Genomic DNA, 20,897 nt, shown 5'->3' with positions numbered 1-20,897 from the left:
ACACTTCTAAGGATACATACTAGGTAAATAATTTAAGCTGATCCCTGTTCAGTATCACAGAAATCCTTTTACTATCTATAAGACGTCAGTAAATTAATTCTCGCAGTTATCTTAACTGCGAAACACCCCGTATATTCAGGAGCCCCGACAAGAACCGCGTCATCGAGCCAGGATTTTTTTCCCCCGGCGGTTGAATAACGAGCTACGCACGAGGGGGCCCCTAAACTTGCCAGATAAGCATCGCAAAGTAGAAGTCGGTAGTCCAAGGAGCTCCCCGTTAATTAGCCAAAAAGTGAAGGCTCGCCTATGGCCTCTCCAGCTATAGGAGGTTCCCTCCTTGCTTTTTTCCCCGGTACCGCGCCACGACGGCACCACCGTGAATAAAGTACAGCCCTTCTCTTTCCCTTGGTCCCCGCGCGTGTGGGGCCACCCTCCTATGCGCCATCAGCATCCGCTGCACACCAGCTCGCCCCCTCGTTCAAGAGAAGAACAACCGGCCGAAGGTCCCCGCGGCGTTCTCCGCGCCTTTCTCCGCTTCTATCTCTTCTACGCTCGTACTCGCCCCGTCTCTCTTCCTCAGCCGAACTCCCGATCCTAATCTCGATAATGACGCGTAATGGCTGCTGGCGTGAATGTAGCTCTTTGTCCGTGGCTGCTGTGCCGGCCGTATATCTGTCCAGTACGAGAGCCGCGCCATTTCACCCTGGCGAAAAGCGCGGGGAGACCGAAACGACCGCTTCCAGCTTGTTTTTCTACGTTCATCCTAGCCCTCGTTCGTTCACTCACTCCCCATGTCCTCTCCACCAGACGCTTTCCTGGAAACTTACGTTTAATTGCTATGCGACTAACTTGTGTGAACGTTTGCGCTAATTTAGAGTCTTTTTTTGGCTGATTGTGAGCGCCCTGAGAGGGTGACTGAATTGTTGAGAGGAGAGCTAAGGAGGATAGATGGATGAAGACTTCGTTTTAGAGTTAAGAGGGATTTTAAGAGCACTTCGCTTTAGGAGCTTCTAGGTTATTTGATGTAAGTTGGTAATGGTTTCAATGTTGCTTCGATGGAGATTCATTGGTCATTGGTGAATTTATGGTGTGGGACAGGTTTTCAGGATCAACTCGTGCTCTGAACAATTTCCAACTATAGAGCATGTAGCAATTAGACTGTAACGAGAGAATAGGTACATGTTTCATATTGTCAGGATAGGTGCACGTGCAAGATTGATTTAGCGCGGTCATGCTTAAGTAATAAAATTGTATTATGTTTAATTTTCATCAGAAATTGTCTGTGTTTCCGTGATGGAGCATGATAGTTTTGATCAAGATGTTCAAACACCTTAATAATATTTATACTGTATCTAAGAATTCTTTTCCACCATATCTAACTTAAGACTACACAATTAAGGCTCACAAACACAATAAAATTCTTCTATATCATCCTCGCGTCTAACGATTGCCCATCTTTGTTGTTACAGAAGCGGTTATGAGAGTTCGATGACCACTGGCTAGCGGACCATCCATCGCCACACCATGGACTACCTGCAGACGTGCCTCATCTTCTACCTATTGATCCTCTGTTTCTCTGGAGGACGATCTATAGACATATGTGAGTACCCACACTCGACTTCGTGCCGCCGACGCTGTTCAAATATTCACCGATGCTTCTTCAGCCGTCTTTCCGCGACGCGATTCCCAATTAAACGTAATCGACAAGGAGAGACACCGAGACAGGAGAGAAACGAATGAAGACTGGCAACCTGTCGATCGCTAACGGCGAGCTGTCGACTCTCCAAACTTTCGCGAATCACGCGCCGAGAGATAAAGTTCACTTGAACTTGTCATCGTCGGCTGGCGTTAGTCGCTCCTGGCAGAAAATCGATCCCTCGAGCAGAAGGTTCTCGTTGACCCCGCTGGTAGCCGTGCAAGGTGGAAATACGTGTTTACGCAGCCGAGGCCATAATTCTCGCGCCTGTAACAGGGCTCCGTTCGGGTCGGCCGATAAAAACAGAGAGGAATCCCCTCGGTGCCCTTCGTTCTTGCAGCCGCGTTGCCACGCATTAAACCTCGGCCTCGGTTTCTGCTCCGCTTGCTTTCCATCCCATTGACTGCGGATACACCTCGAGTCACCCTCCCCGTGTCAGGTAAACAGGCCGAGAAACTTGCAAAGTATCCGCCAAGAGTTCTGCGGAGAAAGGCTTTCAGGTACTCGTTCGTGAAATCGAGCTCGAACCCGCGTCTGTGAAACGTATTTTGCGGCTCCCTTCGCACGAACTCTGCCCCGCGAGGTCGAACCTTGAAAGATGGATGGTCGGGGGGGGCTTGTTTCATTGCTCCCGTTACGTGCTTCCAGGGTCTATGTACCGCGATATACATAACAGTTTTCGAAAGAAATGGATCCGAGACGGAGGAATGTTTAATGGACTGGGCGGGGAACCTGGAAGCGTTTTTGCTCGAGCGGGCATCGCGGAGGGTGTGAAGTGTTCTTTCGAGACTGGATTGAAATTTATCGGGATGGGTGGGGTAATGCTGATGATTAGTGTGGGATTATAGTGAGCTAGTAAGAATTACTAAGGTGAGTCATGAGTTCTCGCCTAGTTACTGTATGGAGTCATCTTGAAAAAATTCGGAGAATACCATTGTATTTGTAGTAGTGATTCAATGGCTCTTGACTTACAGTGGTGTCTCGGTTTAAGTTCGGTGGTACTCTCACATTTTCTTGAATTATTCTTCTCTCTACTTATCTCTTGCCCTAAAAAAGCAATTTCGAGTTCCTATATGATAAGCAAGCACCCAGCTCGTTCAAAATCGTAAATTTATATCGACCCAATTGAAGTAGCTCCATGGAGACATAATTGTCCCAGTGATCCTACGTCGAGACAAAACTGTATTCAGCAGAGGACCAGAAACTTCTGACCTAAAACCATAACACAAGTAGTACAAAACCATATAATCACTACGAACCTAGAAAACACAAATGCACAAGCGATAAATCAAACCACTCTCAAAGTCTCGAACCCCCTTTCACAAATCGCTCACCCCACACCCAACGTACCGCCAACCTTCCACTTAACAGTATTATTTAACCCACACAGACCCACCCATCAGATGCCCCAGCCCCCAGAATACTCAAAAAAGGGCTGCTGAACCACTGAACACTAGCGAAACCGATGTTCCGCTAATCGGGCACGGTCGAAATTGAATAAGCCAGCAGGTCGTAAATCAGCGATCGAAAACAATAAGTAAGATTGGGTGAAATATAAATAGCTTCGACGAAAGCTAGAACGAGGAGGGTGAGGGCGGGGACAGGGGACGTCGGGGAGAGATATCGGCCCTCCTGCGGTGAGTGAACTTGTGCGTCGAACCGCGTTGGTAAATTCGCGGTCGTGTTAAGCGGGCCAGCCGCCGGTGGAGAGGACAAGGGCCGACTGGAAGGGCTGCGGGGCAGTTAAAGCGCGCATAAATTGCAATGTTAATGTTGCCTGCGATACATAAACATGTTGTACGTCGGTTGGATTGCGGTCTGCCCGCTCTGCACCGGTCTAGCACTCTGCACGCGTAGCGCCAGCTTGCGCACACAGAGGCGCGTGCACGCACTTCGTCGAGAGGGGACTCTCCGGTAGTTCCCGTTTCATGTATCGCTGTCTGGCCGACCGTCGAGTACGTATGCACACAGGTTTCCCCAGTCTCTGGGCCTGCTGCATCGCCACGCGACGACGGGCGCCGCGACACGCCTGGTGCCCGCCTCGCGTGCAAGCCCGAACATGCTCGCCTCGCGAGATTGCTGGGAAAAGGAGCGAACCGCGACGTGGCCCGAATACTCGCTCGGGATTGGTAGTTACTACTGTACGTGAGGAAATTGAAATATTTTCGGTTTCAAATATGGATGGCGTTGCCCGACGAGTTCTTGGGTTCGTCAGAATGCACGTGCTGGAATTTAGTGTTGGAGTGTGATTCTTTGATTTTCGGGAAATTTAATATTCACTTTTAGAGAATTGGAGGGAGTTTAAGTTCGTTTACAGGTGTTTAGAAAGGAGGATTATATAATGGTGGGATGTGTGGATATAAGTTATCAGTGAGAACGTTGGAAACTGTGGTATAGTTTATGAATACACTTGAGTCAAGAAAGGAGTGGCACAAGAAGAGTTGGCCCACCACACAGAGTTCTTCCTCTTTTTTCTAGCTTCTCTCAGAGCAGAGCTGTGACCCGTTCTAATTACATGAATCATCTAGTACAGCTCGTTCGTGGGAACGAGGGTAAAACGCTGTGACTCTTTCGCCATAGTACTGGATTCAAAAATTTAACATCACTGAACAATAGAATCCCAGCACAGTAAGCCTTTAATTGTTCACGAGATATGCAGTTGTAGGCTCACCTAACTTCATCCCCAAAACTACAATCCCTATATACATATTCGAACCATTTCGGCGTACAATAGGAGCAAACAACAGAACCTCACAGTACACTTCAAAGCTCGATTCGCATTCAGAGCACCAGAGAATACTATTCGCGGTGAAAAAGAATTGACTGCTGAATCTGAAAGGTGCATTACAGCTTACAAACCACTGCGTCAACACGAGTAACAATATTACAGTAATTTCGCGCAAACACGACCACGTGAACCGAATCGAACCTTGATAACAATAACATCCAGGCCGTGGCACGTTCGCGCACGTATGCGTTGAGCGATAAACCGGATACGCGTGTACGCTCGCGTGCATATTGTCGACGACACGTTCAGGACGAACGGTAGAGCGTGTCCAGGGTGGAGAATCGTTACGCGAAAGCCCTCTCGCGCTATGGCATTGTCACCAGTTCGCTGGCTCCCTCGAGCATCCGCGAGACACTCCTCCTTTCCAATTATCCGCAGAATCCATTAGATCCGCGCATGCCACCGATTAAATTGTCGACGTATTAATATAACCCAGCGACAATTAAAGGGTCATGGGGCGGCGCGCGACTGCTGTGACCCCCTGATTTCTGTCTGGCTCGGTGGAATTTCACGGAGGACGGCATCTTAGGTGTCCCCAGAATTCGGGGTACTTTTTAAATTGCAATGAGTCACTGGCATTGGGGGTCGAAGACGGAGATGCCTGTAAAATTCAATATTTGAGTGTGAGCTTTTTTATAAATATTTGTATTTGTAAGTGGGTAAGTGAAGAATTTGTGATAGAACAGAAGACTTGATGTAAATATCTACAGAGATGTGTAAATTAATTTGATCCTTTGAAACTTAGATACCCATTTGATCAATATTTTATTATTAGGTACCTAATTCAGTCAAAGTCAACGAACTAATCTATCCACTTAATGCATGGAAACACGATACCAGGTATGATTACGATAAATGTCCAACACAAGGGTAACAAGACTCAAGTCCTCCAATACCGCACACCACCCCATCTCTCCAATAAATAAACCTCCCCAGTCCAGAAATTAGTACCACCTATTTCAATCGCGAGCGCGGCTGGAGTGTCTCAGTTTTTGCACGTTTTTCGAAAATTCCGTTCCAGAGACGGTCCGCGTACGGACACGCCTATCACAACACGTCGCGGTGATCGTTGCGATTTGTCATTCCTTTGTACAGACTGGCGGCGTCATTAACACAGCGTCCGTACTTTCGCGGAGTTTGTTTAAACTCGACGAATCGCTGGCAACGACAAAGGGGCCGCGGTGCACGTGTGCATCGTATGTCTCTCGGATATAAAATCTCTCCCGGCGTAAACATTCCCAAGCGGGTGCCCCGACATCTGTTTCTTACCCCGTTTCGCGCCTCGGCCCTCGTCAGGCTTGATCACGTGCCAGAACCGACGGTTTACATACGCTCGACGAGGCAGTTTCAGACACGGTCTTTGTAATGATTCCGGGGTGAATCGTCGTCAAGTGGCGTACAATCGACTCGACAGAGGAATCGACGTACAGAGCATGGTGTATCGCAGGGAGGGGATGGGGATTCCGAGAGAAGCGTCGCGAGGCTGACGCGCCGAAAGCACGTCAACTGTCAGGCCGTCAGATGTCGACGTCGAGTGTAATAATCCGTCGACTTTCGGGTTCGAAGGGCTCCTGTCAATCCCGTGGGTCTGTATTTTCATAAGTCTCGCCAGCGAAAGCAAACACTATATCCAGGGAGCGCCGCCAGCGAAGGGGTGAAACCCTTCGGAGTGCTGGCCTCTCGATCGCGATTGTGGAGAGGTGATAGAACTCTTTCTTCGAATAGTAATCGCGAGGTGGGTTTGAGGAAGAAAGTAATATCGATGTGGTTAGCTCCAGGCAATTCAGACTTTATATTTTTCAACTGTTTCGATTCCGTTTTGAAATAGATATGTCTGCTATTATGGAAGTCTCAAATCATCTGCCAGTTTTTATTAACTCTTTATCATACATTGATGAGCCTGACTCGTGCACGTTTTATGGTATATTCGCTGTCGATTACGTGGTAACGCATGGTGAGGATTTCTTGCAAGTAAGCAATCACGCACCATCGCTTGAGGGATCTATGTTCGTTCAACAGCAGCTCCGTTGTTGGCAGTTTGGGATAGTGACAGATTTCAGGTCGGCAGCGAAGGTGATAGCATTACGAAAGAAAATTGTACGGGAAGGGGTTAAAATTAGAATTAGTAGAATTCTGCTACTTGCAGCGAGAGAGTCTTCTACTGCAATCTAGTAAAAGAACAAAATTCCTCATTCCTCGATTCACAAAGCGACTCCAAACTTCCAGTTAGTTACGTACCCTCGCTTTGTTACAAACAAGTTCCTCAAAGCTCGAGATTCTCAAGCATCTCCTAACATGTGTCAGTCCACAGTTAACTTAGGAGTAAAAAACGGTTCTTCAAAGACACTGAGTGACGAGAAGACATTCTAACAACCTTCTGCATATTGTAGACGCAGGAATGCGACTCAGGAAATATACATTCAAAAGGGTTTATAAATACCAAAACCAAAGGAGGGCTAATTACTCAGGTATCTCAAAGATGATCAGTAAGATTCAGGGTCAAGCAGAGAGCAAACATTTACAGAAAAACTCTTATCTCATCTGAGCTTGGTAAAGCACCCCCTGAGGGTATATCCACGTTTCACGGGATGCCCTGGAAATGACGGTGACATCAAAGTGATGCGATGGCACGATTAACGAGCTCCGCGCAGCGACGCGATATTCTAAGTCAGCCGAGGTCAGAAACATAACTCTCGCCCCTGAGGCGACGTGGCGAACTCGCTTTTGATAAATCCAGGCCACGAAGGCGACCGTAACACATGCTCGCCACGAGGCACGTACTCACAAAAGGGGTTGCAGCTTCGACCCCCGTTCGTGGGGGTTGGAGTGTGCGCTGCACGCAACTCGAGACGGTGATTTCAAGACTGCCTGGGATGGGTCGCGCCCGAGGGGAGGTTAGAGGAGAAAAGGGTCGCTTATAGGGCGGAGGAGGGTGCAAAAAGACTGGTGAACGGGGGCGAGGGGTTGCCAGGGGGACGAAAGGGCCGTGTAAAAGTAGTACTTCCGTTTCTGCAGCCGTCCCGGCGCCAGAACGTCGAGCATGCGCCCTCGCGCAATATGCTAGCGTTATCTTCTGCCTACGACTGTTTGTTTTCCCTGAAAGGGACGAAACTGGCTCCCTGGTTCTAACAATACTCGAGAAAATCGTGTTTCGTCGGTGATGGAGGAAAGTCATTGGGGCTGACGCTCTTTTAAACATTCATTCTAATTTCGCTTAGTCTACAGGAAATACGGAACACGAGCAATAGGGAAAACGCGGCAGGTGTCCACCTGTTAATTCCCTTGAGTAAATAAACCGTGTGCTGCGTGGTATTATTATATGACAATTAAGGGAGAGCATGTTGTGGTTGCGTTCTGGGATGCACTTTAGTTCCTCTTTTTCTTAGCTTTGTCTATTCAGAGCAGCGGGAAACAGGAGTGCAGGTGCTGGAGCTGGAGAGAATAGAATCTGCATGTTATTTCTGTGGTCATGGGACGAAACCATAATTTACTATATGTTAAATTAAAGTTTTATTTTAGCATAACTCTGTTGTGTTCAAAACATAGGTAAATACTGTTTTGCAGACTCTACTTAACCCTACCACTTAACATTTTTTCAATATGTGAGTTGAGCAATCTGATGTAAAAACTACATAACTGTGCATAATCTTAATTAAAGAAAGCGATTTTAATTACTATTCATAACAGATATAGAAAATTCCCTTGTTTCGAAGTAATTAGCAGATTATTAAGGTATTAAACGTGGATTTAGCTGCATTTCGGAATTTCGTTCGGTATGAGGTCCGCCTGCTGCTGTGAAAAATAGTAATCCATAAGTGAGTCATGATTTATACCGTAATATCGTGCAGTAATAAGGTGAGGCGCTTAATATGTTTTTCGCGAAAGACCCGACGAGTAATTAATTTACATTCACGCCCGTGCAGGAGGAAAACAAGGCGAGGGAGCCGACAGCGGCTAGGTCAGACCACCGACCCTCGTACATCGTCATTAATAATAATTGTCGAGTTAACAAAGGCACGGCCGAGGTGGAATTATTAAATCCGGCGAGATATAAAATCTCATTGCCGAGCTTTAAGCTGATCTCGCCTTTTTCCGTTTCTTTCGCCGGTTGAAGCTGTCGTCCCTTCTACTTAATTCGCTTAATGTTCCGCTTCGTGCCGCCTGGGGCAGAGAAATCGAGGACAATCTTAAATGTATAGAAATATCCTGAAGTAAAAGGTGTTTTCGATAAGTTACTTTAAGCAGAGGTATCGATATGTTCAAAGAACATAGAGCAAGTGGAGCAAAATATGTTTGGTGATTTGTCTGACAACGACTGTCCTTATCTACTTGGATCTAATTCCAATCGTCAAAATTACAAAATTTTAATTCTCTTTCTACGTTATTCCTGCCTGATATATTTTTAAAATACACAAGGCATCATTGAGTCCTCAAAAATTTTAACTCTTTGTCACAAGATCTCTTTACATACCCATCGCTAACATTCCACCAAATCCATTCAGTTCTTATAATTCTCAATCGTTCCTGTTTTCCTTTCCCTCCTCGCGGTCTCGTATAAGTTCTTCAAATCGTGAAAATCAACTTGTCCCACGACGATAATGGCCGGAGGAGGGTTCTCCAGTCGACGAGCATTCCGCGGCTTCCCTGGAAGCTGGAGGATCGAGGAGAGAAGTCGTCCCGAGAGAAAGGACTGGTTATCAATTTGACAGTGACGCGTTTAAGAGAGGAAGAAGGAGGACCAGATGACTCAGGGAGGAGGGAAAGAAGGACGCGGAGGGGTTGCAAAGGCATTCAATTTCCCTCTTCTCGCGGATGGAGGGCGGCGCACACCCTTCCGTTCGGAGCTGTCACTCCGTGAGAGTTATGGTCGCCGAATGAGTGGCTGGGGCGGGCCAAACGTCGCATAACTTACTTCTTCTTTTCTCGTTCCTCTGCTCTTTTCCAGGATGTCTATAAATACGAGGATCGAACCTGCCTACCGACCTACACAAGTTCCTCGGTTGTTCCTGCGGGATCGTACGCGGTGGGGTGAATCAGACAGGGGACGCTGCTAACGATTGTCCATTGGCCGTCTATCGTGTCCTTAAGAGGTCGATAGGGCAAGTAGAATGTATGGAATACGCTTCGGACAGCCTAATGATTTTTTTATTATTTTGTGTGACTCACGCCATTTGTTTCTCCTAATTTACAAGTGGATTTTCTGGGACTGAGAGAGAAGTTTTGAAACACGTAATTATTATAATAACAATAACTATTTGTTTTCTGAATATATAGTTTACATTGATTTTTAGTTTTGGAAATAGGTGAAGATTTTCATCTTGGTTCAAGTTTCCACTTTCGAGCACTCGTTCTACTTCGAGATCAAACTTTGTTTCTCATAATTCATATTGGGTCGCTGTCCGTGAGTAGTCTTTTTCCACTCGAAGAATAGTACTTATTGTTAGTAGAGTCTGTATTATGATTACACCCGAGAGTTACGACTCCGAAGCAGTGTGTTCTATCTTCGACTGTATTTTCCCTAACAGCACTTACATTGCTAAGGCTGAGGTGTTTGCTCCAATGTATCTTGTAATCTCGCCTTCGTGTTTTCTTTTCTCCTGTTGCTCCTTCACAACAGTGCTTCGCTCTAATCGTTTTCTTAAACGTCTCTCTACTTACTCGAGCTTCCTCTCTCTCCTCTTCATCGTTGTTTAAACAATCACTATTCCTCTCTCCATCAAACGCAAAGTGGAATAATTACTTTAACAGGAAGGTGCTCAGAAAGTCGTTTCTGTCCTAACAATGTTTGTTATCAATTTGAGAAAATATTTTTAATTCTCAATAATTTTGAAATTAAAAGTAAAAAGCGGCAAAAATATGAAAATTCAAAAATTACTATCTTAATCTTTTTTAATCGCTTGGTTACTAAATTCGCTTCTAATCCACTCTAAAACCAATTGAATTTTGCACTAAAACGAATTCAGTCCCGCGTTAAAGAGATTCTTGTTGTAATCTGTACAATTCTGCCGCTCAATGGACGGTTTCAGAGGGAAGAACGAAAAACCAACACGGAGAAATTTCATCCAGCAAAAACGGTGTTATACACGCGTCGGTTCAACTCTCGGGAACAAGCGGCCCCGTGTAGAGGAGTTAATTACCAGAAATAAGCAGCCGTCTAGTCGTGGAACTTGTACGAGGCAGATACTTGGTCCCAGAGCCATGTGTGTACCTCATTAAAAATTTATTTACGAGAAAAGTTCGCACCGATTAGGATTTTCGACTAACGAAAAAACACCTTGCGAAACCGTACACAAAACAAGTTCGTTTCTCTTTTTACGCGAATCTCAGATAAAAATCTAGAGATGATATCAGCGTTGACATTAAACGGTAAATTTTCAATGTAATATGGAAGGTTTTACCTCTGATTCACACTTTGAAAGAGCATTTGATAGATCACTTATACGAAATATCCTATAAAAGAATCTTGGTATTACTTCTACAATAAAATAAAAACCTCTCCTATAGATTACTACCCTAGTAAGTCTCTTTAAGATGATGTTTCACAAATATTAAATTTCTTTTCTAATTTAACATTTCATAAATGTGTGAAAGACGAATTATTGGGAACAATTGCTATAAAAATAAAATGAGGGAACCTGGCGGCGCGATACCACTGAACAAGTAAACGAGCTCAATAATCGGCAGTTTCGGAGTAGGTTCAGGAAGTAGCTGTCATTCACTGCCATTTCGACCAGCCGAATTTATATCGAGCACGTCGAGCCACAGACGACTTCGCTCGCGATACGGTTTCCCGCTAAACGACCGTATATTATTTTCCTAGTCCCGGGAAGTACGATTCCACGTGGTTCGGGTAAACAGATTCAGCTTTGATGGTTTCCTCGAGTATGGTCGTTTTTATTCGCGCCAACGACGGCTCGATCCGGTCGCGTGTTTCGCCGTCGTACGAAACCACGCTTCAGACGTGTAATTTCGGATCGTCGAAAATGTTTCTCTCGCCTCGGCGGGTCGTGATTGAAAAACGTTTCTCAGTATCGCAATTATCGTGGACGTCGACGAAAAATACGAACAGGGGTATCGTTTACTGGCTGTGATCGCGGGTCGAGCTGCGTGTTGCGAGAACCTGTGTTCCATGGGTATAATCAAAATTTGATACAGGGAAGAAGTTGTGGAATTTTTATATCGGCTGCTTGTGTTTTTTATTGATTCAATTCTTACTTAATTTAAAATTTTTAGGAGCACTTATCCTCGTTTTAAAATGAGACAAGCTGATATTTCTTGTGAGTTTGTAATGCCTTTAGTGACAAGTTACACAGTCAAATAATACCCAAATGAATGCTATATTGAGTGTACAAAATATAAATTAAGTTCCTATTATTAAATATATCATTATTTTGTCACATTTCGTGCATAATTGTCCGATCGAACATTTCTTAATACAATTCGCAGTGTACTGTTCATATTATTGTGTTTTACTTCCTTGAAAATGTAGTACACATGATGTAGCTGTAATAATTGGCGATATTATCATTCCGAGCAGATAAAACGTGATGCAGTCAGCGATCGGGATCTATGCGCGGCAAAAGAGCGCGCTGAACGAATATACTGGCACGTATGTATAATCGAAGCAATTTCCTTTGTTTGCAGCACAATGCATCGCACCCCTGGGGATGGAATCTGGTGTGATTCCCGATGCAGACATCACAGCGAGCTCGAGTTTCGATAGCGGAAACGTCGGGCCACATCATGGACGGTGAGTGAATTACCGTGTATTACCGTCACGTTTATAGAGCGCATTATGCAGATGCGATGCAATACGCAATCGGAAATATGATAAAATTAACCCCCCCTTTGTGAGCGGAGCGCGGAACAGAGATGCAATTTCCCTGAAATCAGTGCGCTTCGTTAAGCAGACCTATTCGGAGATAAATTGAACCGTTCTCTGGGAAAACACTTCGCAGACACTGTGCAAGATCTTGAAAATTCTCTGGTGGAATAGTGGAAATGTTGAAAAATAGAAATATTATAGTTTACTAGTTTTATTGGTTTTTCTTCTGTTCTCCTTTGCTGAAGTTCGAAAAAAGTGGGACTACGAGAATACAAGTAGTAAAGATAAATATATGTTGCTACTAAAAAATATCGACTCGTCTTCTACGTTAATGAAAATAAAGAATGTTTTATTAAAGACGTAATTTGAGTAACAAGATAAAATTGATATAAATATCTAAGGTACAATTTTAATGAGAATTAGCCCGCGGACAGTGGGCTGTTTTACCTTCATCTGCAGAGTCAGCGAACTCAGGGTCACTTTTGACCCAGTGTTCCCTGACCGATGGTTAAGAAGTGATTCTTAATTTCTGATCAGTAGTATAAGAATACACAGTATCTACAAGACTTCTAAAATAAAACTATATAAAAGCTTCGAACCTGAAGCTTATTTCGCTCTACTCATCAAGTGACTTTATCGAGCCACGGAAGATATTGGCAAATTGAATCACACGACCACATTTCAAGTGTATAAATAAACCAGTATATTTAAAGCCAAGCTAGAGCAGCTTTAGTGAAGCATTACTAACTTTCAGCCACTCAGTTCCCTCAAGTATCGACATCACCGATACTACTAAATAATATCTGCACGTTCCATTCTCGTCAAGATGGATTTGTCAGAATATCGATAGCTCGAGGAGATTTTAAAACGCGCTCGATGCGGGTGCAATTGAGCGCCGACGAGATCGACAGGGGAGAAAAAGAAGAAGAGGTGATCCCTGGTTAGAGCGCGATAACATTCATGACTCCGAACGCTTTCTACAGCTTAAACGGATGATCCTCTTTCTGTCCTTCATTCTGTCCACAGAGGAGATAGCCCGCGATCGGGACTCGAGCGGTCACCGTATTAATCACCGACTACTAAACTGCACGTCTAATTCGGCCTTCAAGCCTCAATGAGGATTAATGACGGCGGGACATCCCGCATACAGAGCCATTTGTATCGAACGCTCTGAAGGCTCTTAGGCGTCGTTAACTCGTGGCCTCTTCGTGTATTCCTTCGATTATACGCGCCAACTAATTACTATTCCGCCGAAGAGGAACAGAGAACTAAGCAAATATAGAGAGGACGATCGAATCCACGAGGCTCGAACAGGACCACCCACGTCGTTAATGAACGAATCGTGAATCGTTTAACTCCAGAAACGATTATAAAATGTCAAGTGGATTTTAACATTCCTCGATAATGACGTGTGAAGCGATTTCATTATTATCGAGGGGAACGGTTCGATTTAGTCTCGTATTTTAGAACGAGAGAAGTGGGAACTGTTTCAGTAATTTATGAAATTTTGTTATCGACAGGTGGTGAAGTTTTTTAATGATTCAGGTGAAGAATTATATTAGCGGTTTTTAAATTCTAGAATCTTAAACCGCAATAAAAACATCATAGAATATACAGCGATTGAGTCTCATAAAATTATACTTGATAAGGAGGAGCTACATAAATATTCATAGCGAGTGTGCAAAAATACTGATCTCATCTTCATCTACATACGGCTATCAAAATCGCATAAAATTTGAATGCCTCGGTCCCACATCGTGAATACAAATTTACGAACTTCTTTGACAGTGATGGGTGGTTATTGTATGTCAGGTGATGGGATTCAAGGAATTTCTTTTATAGGGTGTACTAATGCATGAAAGATAATTGAAAGTTTCACATGTGTAAGAAGCTATCGCGATATTTTTCTTCTGGCCGAGCGATATAAAGCAAGGAAAGCCTTTTCGATGCAATGCCGATATCGTCGTACGCGAACACTCTTTACCAGGTAGACCGTCTAGACCTTCTTCAACGGCATTTCCATGGCTTCCTGATACTGCGGGCTTCCCGGTGAATACCCTATTTACCCCATACGACTCCACGTTTACCCTAAAATACGCGCATTACGTATACTTCGCTCCTTTCGGAATACCATGTCCTTCATGCAGAAGATGCTCTCGAAGATGAAATATTCTGTCAGAAGCGATCTGTGTGTAGAAATCTTCTTTTTAATCTAAAGACAGGTTCTGCCATCTTTTGGCTTTGTCAATGCTCAAAGAGTAGATGGAATGGAAAATATTGAATTGGATAGGACAGTTGAAAGCAGAGGAGTTTCGACCCTGATTCTGTCGGTCGGAATACAAATATGAGGAATACTAAATTGAAAACTTCAGTATTCTGAGAATTTTCATTTTTTAAGAACTTTATAGGTTAGCAGTGGATTTTAAGATAAAGTAGATATTGTGTAGAAAGCACACTTTACGAGTTAATGTGCGTTTCTCTATTTTCCTATCCATCTGGAAAACTGCATAAAAATTTAATCCTCTTTTATGCTCCATAAAATTGTCAATGGGGTTGTTAAAAATTCGTAAAGGGAGCAAAGAAAAACAATTGCCTGATACTTCTCTTAAGCTCTGCTACCAACTGATATGAGTATCAGGGTAATTAAAACTCTGATTCCAGACTAAATGCCTATAAATCCTCTAAAATTCAGTTCCTCAAATATCGAATAAATCCCCAAACAGAATAACACCCACACAAACACTGTCAGGAATCTCTATTCCCCAGAAAAAAGAGAACCGTGGCCACCAAACTCCTCAACCGTAAAGAATGCTACATAACACTTGCAGCCAAAGTTAGAGCATCCTCTAAAAGAATTCCCATTACCGTAGCACCTTCTTGAATCAATCGAAAGGGGACATTTCGTGCTTCCAGCAGATCCCAGCGGACTATTCTTCACATTAACGTGAGTCCAAAAACACGTAAAGAAAAAAGAGAAGCACGCCGTCCATCAAACTAAATTCTACCCTTGTAACCGTGCGAGCAGACCCTCCCAAGGCCCAGCAACTGCGTCGTTTGTCTTCGCGCTCGTCCACCTCTCGCGTGCTGGCCAAACTTCGCTCCCAAGCTTTCCGTGAGCCAAACTCACGAAAAGAGAGACATTTTCATCGTGGAACGTCGCGGTGCAACGAGTCGCGAAGAGGGAGAGGATTCTCGTCCCCTTCCCAACAGCAACAAATCATCTCCACCAGCAGGAACCCAGAGTCTGAGGCGAAGACTCGACCCAGTCTCTCCTTGGCCCGCGTTCGACAAACCATTGCTCTCGATAATCGGCCACTTGGTCGTCGCGGGGTGCCGCGATTTCGACGATTCCGCCGACGTGGCAGCTCGCAGCTAAAGTCTGCGCAATCACCCGTTCTGAGATTTATCGCGGAGCTGGGTGGCACGCGGTCGCTCGCCTGCGCGGAATGCCTTTGATGCTTTGGACTGTATCAAAGTGGCAGCGAAGGCAGTTCGAGCTCTCTTAATGGGCTATGAGTTATGGTCTTTCGCTGCGCTGTATATCCTTCCTCCTTCTCGCCCTCGCTCCTCGCGTACCTATTTACCATCGCTGATCCTCTCTCTCCTCTTTCTCTACTCCCTCGCTGGCCCCCACTTTTATTCTCTTTTTCTGGGGTCTTTCGTCCTATCAGACGATCCTCCTCGGACGAAACTCGCCCAGGGACAGGGTGAGCCGTTTTTACTACCCCCAGACGTCAAAGCAACACTTAAAATTCTGACACTTCAGAGAGAGCAGCTCAGCTCTTTATTGCGCGGGAACGTGCTGCAAAGTCGTGGACCTGGCGGATTCGTTCGGCCCAGCCTCCACTGCTCGCGTTATCTCTTCCTCACGCGTTCGTCTCGCGGCCGATCTCGAAGGCGCCAGTTTCTTTGCGTTCTCCTGGGCGGCGATGTTCGAAAAGTAATCTCGCACTGGGCGGTGCTCGGTCGTATTATTTTTTTCTTCCTTAAAGTTGAAATTGAGTTGGGAAGTGACGAGGCGGAGAGGGAGTTCGATTTGACCTTTTGGCGCGTCAAGAGAAATTCATGGCAATCACAGCGATAGTGAAATGAAGATAAGGGGGACCTATGTTGGGGGGAATCGAGGAAATTATTTGCTAGTTTTTTTCTAACAACGAAAGTTGAGGATGAGATGATTAGTATGGTCTTGAGGGATGAAGATACTGGGATTCCTTGGTGTCTTCTTACCAGGAAGAATCTAGACAGTAGGGCCACCATTTATTACAGTGACACTTTTAGAAGGAAACTTGGTTCTTGTCCAGGCAATCGTCTTAATAGGTACCACAGAAACCTGCAATCTTTCTGAAAGCGTTTCCATTTTTATGGCGTCACTTTTGGGTCTCCTCTACGTTGTCAGAAATCATTTTACAATTATAGAAATATTTTATACATATAGTTCTCCTGATTCAATCGACTGTGTATATAGAAAAGTACTCTTTTTTCTCACAATTTCATGCTGCATATATTTTACAGAAAACAAACTAAATATATCACTCATGAAAACGTTTACTACCAGACACACGCGCAAAAACCGTACGGCGTACGCTAATTAAATAGATTTCACCTGTAGAACAAGTTCCAAGCGATATACGAGATTTAATCATAATCAGAAATCGAATGAATTTCATTTACGACTTGATATCTCGGTCCGTATCAGTTCGTTAATTATTCATCGTTAAAGGGGAGATACTAAGGAATCATGAATCACGATTCCGTCCTCCCAAGAGCCGCGCAGGGTGGGAGTCGCAGTAAAACATTTATGGAACAAGATAGCGGTTAATGAGAAACTAAAATGGTAATAAGCACGTCGAGTGAGACGTCAAGCTGGTGGGGAATGAAGCGATTAGATTCGTGGCGACTTGCTCCTCGTCGGTTTTCCTCGGAGGAATGTTGGCACGGATTCCTCCGAGGGCAACGCGCGTTTTTCGCTGCAATCGCGGCAGAAGGTGGAAAGGGAGAGAAGGAGGGCCTTTTAATGCCGCAGACGAGACCGCGAAAGGCATGTGCGAATACAATTATTAGCCGACTCCTCGAGTGGCTTCCCCGTGCGCGGCTCCCGCGGCCGATGCCTGCCTCATCTTTAATTCATGCCATCCGGTGGCTCGGCTCGATCGATAAATTATAATTTCACCCCGTATCGCCCCGACGAGGTGACGGTTATCCGTCAGCCGCCACGGGGATCACGTATTTATACGATTTCCTTTCTGCGACGATGTAACATTTCCGATTATACCTCCCTCATCCTCTTTCGCCTTCGTCTTATCGGCGGATCGTTATCGGCACGTCAATCGCCGCGTCCGTATGCACCATTGAACGTCACTGGCGAACAATACCGTGGAAACTGCCTGGCGAGTCATAAGTCCTGAACGTTGTCAGGATTTACTGTAATTGCGCGATTTGCTGGTGATTCGAGGGAGAGGAACTCGCTGCTGGTATGAAAGTGGTTAGAGTACACGTGCGTACGGTTGGAGGGGAGCGAGTTTATAATAACGTGGTGAACGTGGAGAGTTAGGGAATATAGGGAGGGAACGCTGTTGGCTTTAAGAGTTGATAGAATCTAGGAAGAATGTTCAGTATTTGATAAGTAATAAATAGAGCAAATTAGTAGGCTGTTATTGGTCGTGAGGAACCCCCTTGGTATGTTAAAGAACCTGGGACCATGAGGGATCCCACGTTGGCAAATGAAAGGTTAACACTTACAGCAACCTGTCACTTTTCAATTTTGATTCCATTTCACTTTGGACACAACGTGTTAAACCTGTAGCACACAAGAAGCTTGCACTTGTCACAGAGTTTGCGGAGATTGAACTCCCAGGAAATGATTCAGCAGTCCCACTCCCACGAAGGGGGAAAAAAAGAGATGTTCGTGTCGGGAGAGAGGGGGTGGCAGAAATAGAGGTAAAAAGTAAAGGCCCGTAATCCCAGAGTAAATGTTTACTGTTGCAGGCTGAGGCAGGAGAGCCACGGAGGAGCCTGGTGCCCGAAGCAGCAGATCACTACGGAACCACGCGAGTGGCTGGAAATCGATCTTCACACGGTCCACATGATCACCGCCACCGGCACTCAGGGCCGCTTTGGCAACGGCCAAGGTGTCGAATACTCGGAGGCTTATATGCTTGAGTATTGGAGGCCGAAGTTGGGCAAATGGGTGCGCTACAGGGACGTCAGGGGCGAGGAGGTGAGTCCGTATCAAAGGCGATAATTGAGCAGCTTTCGCCTTGAGAGGTATCAATTGCGCTTTTTATCAGTGGCGCTAAGTAGATCCTCGATGCCGCCCAACGATACGGCGCAGAGGAGCGTAATTAAAGTACTGATTCTTCGTTGAGAAAAAAAGAGTGGTAATCCCTTTGAGACCGAGTGTAATAAACTCTTGTCGGAAGTTGAAAATTATACACTTAGCAAGCTTTTAGAGTAAGCTCCTTTGGTCGGTCTCGTAATGAATAAATTAATGTTAGGCGAAGTTTATGAGGGGAACGGCTAATGTCGGGAAAGAAACACGGAGCACGGAACAACGGAAGCTGTACGTCACTCGAAAAGAAACACTGTTGGATAGGCTTGTTGTTTCAGAAAATATAGACTTCTTTAACTTGGTGCTGCCAAGTTTGTTTACGTAGTCATATGGGTGCAACGTATTGATTAGAATAATTAAACCATTTTAGGAAGCACTCTTCAAATTTTTAAATTTTCAAACATTAGAATTTTTAAATACCCTCCTTGAATATTTTAGTCTTCGGTTTTTTCAAAATTTCTATGTTAAATTCAGCATTCGCTATTTAATAACGTCATAAAAATGGCATTGGCTATCAGATTATTCTATAGCAGCCGTAAATTGAATCCGCCATTGTGAAGTTAACACATATCTAGTTGAGATAATTTCCCTTCTGTGCTTATTTGCATACATATGTAGTCAGAATTAAATGAACCATTTATCCCCTATAATACTGAACGTTAATAAACAGGAACGCTATTAAATTTCTAACAGGCATAAACCTCTGCCTCAAAATTTAATGTCACTAATATATTATGAAACTCATTCATATAATATTAGAAGAACGTTCCCAGAACATTTGCCAAAAATACAAATTCCAATTTCCATAACAGATCTCAATGAACTCATAAACTCAATTTGTGTCAGAAACCTCCTATCGTTTGGAATTGTCTTCAAAGCAACAGTCACCCAACAAAATTCGCGTTTATCCTCGGCACTTCGTAAAATCCTCCTCCTTTCCCATCGTCCTCGTTCGGCGACTGACCACGGCAGCGACCGAGGCGCATAATTCAATTCAATTAACCGGTCACGACAATTCACCAGTTCGCGAAAGATCCGCGAGGTTACGCGGTGAGCGGAATCAACGAGGTTAAATTTAGTCACGGTACGATACGCATAAAACGAGCGAGCGTAGATTATTGAGAATGATTTGTAGCGGTGTCCACGAGGCCGCGAGAACGTGCCAGGGCCAGCAACTAAACTGTGACGTTAACAAGACGTAAATCTTGACGGTTAATATGCTACGCTCAAAAGTGGTACGCATTGCTTGGTGCAGTTTACTAGAATAGACGGGTAACCGTGAACCTACGACTTTAATTAGCGACACCTAACAATAGAAGCCCCAGGCTCGTTCATTTATTTCTACCGTGAAATATATCTCTCTCCTACCGTGTTACACCATCGCTCCTTCTCCCTCAAGAATCCCGCGAATTAAGTGTCCAAGAGCAGCGGGGACCACGCTGACGTCGATGAATGAACTGTCCTTCGTAGTACGCACGAGCCAGCGCGACTTTCCCTCTAGCGCTAAACCCTGGTCACAGGGAGAACGATTTTATTTCCTCGCTCATAAATAAGACGCGTCGTCTCCAAGAGAGGACTCGTAACGACTCGCGAAAGAAAATGGTAAGAGGGTGTGTACTCATTGTCAGACAGAGCGTATTTTCGCTCAATTCTTCCACCTCTGTGATACATACTCCTGAGAAAAGTAGCATGGGAAATGAATATGAAGCGCTCCGACTTGGCGTTGTTCTCAGGTTTGTTTTGCTCGAGCGACTTCCTCTGGAAGAGAGACTAAGGAAAGAAGCTTCAAGGAGCCTCCACTTGGGGATATTTGCTCCGACGAGCGACACCGGGAACCAATACGAGTAATTTCGGTCCGTCGGCGATAACATTATTTTCGGGCCGCGTATTTTTGCTTTATTTCCTGCGAAAGCGACGGGAACGTTTATTCCGAGGGAGCGATCGTGATTCTTGGCCGAGCAGAATGGGAAGCGAGCGGAAGACGGGGGGAAAAAGGGAGAAAGAATGAAAGGAAGAAAGAGGTGAACGTCCAGTCGACGAGGTGGATTTCCTTGGAAAGTTAGTACGTAGAGAGGGTGCTTCGAGCTTATTTGTATAGGAGGGTGGATCAATAAAACGAGGGAAGGGAAAGTCGTCGCGTGCACGCGGGTCAGGCGATTTCGACTCACCTACATAGGCGTGTACCTGGCTGAATAACCGAGGCCGTTCGAACCTGCTACGCGCGTCCCATCGGAGATCGAGTTCTGCGAAATTCAAACCT

General features: G+C 45.0%; 1 protein-coding gene across 1 annotated transcript in view; it reads left to right on the top strand.

Annotated features, from left to right (window-relative positions):
- The first annotated feature begins 1,466 nt into the window (after positions 1-1,466).
- The window catches only part of LOC143188123 (discoidin domain-containing receptor 2), a 31,753-nt gene continuing 12,322 nt past the window's right edge, over positions 1,467-20,897 (top strand). Inside the window, exons 1-3 of the mRNA XM_076392193.1 lie at positions 1,467-1,600; positions 12,129-12,234; positions 18,295-18,526. Of these exons, the coding sequence (XP_076248308.1) occupies positions 1,525-1,600; positions 12,129-12,234; positions 18,295-18,526 (414 nt within the window). The 5' untranslated portion in view covers positions 1,467-1,524. The remainder of the gene's footprint in view (positions 1,601-12,128; positions 12,235-18,294; positions 18,527-20,897) is intronic.

This window comes from Calliopsis andreniformis, chromosome 2, assembly GCF_051401765.1.
Source record: "Calliopsis andreniformis isolate RMS-2024a chromosome 2, iyCalAndr_principal, whole genome shotgun sequence".
NCBI lineage: Eukaryota > Metazoa > Arthropoda > Insecta > Hymenoptera > Andrenidae > Calliopsis > Calliopsis andreniformis.
This window is presented reverse-complemented; position numbering and strand designations above follow the sequence as displayed.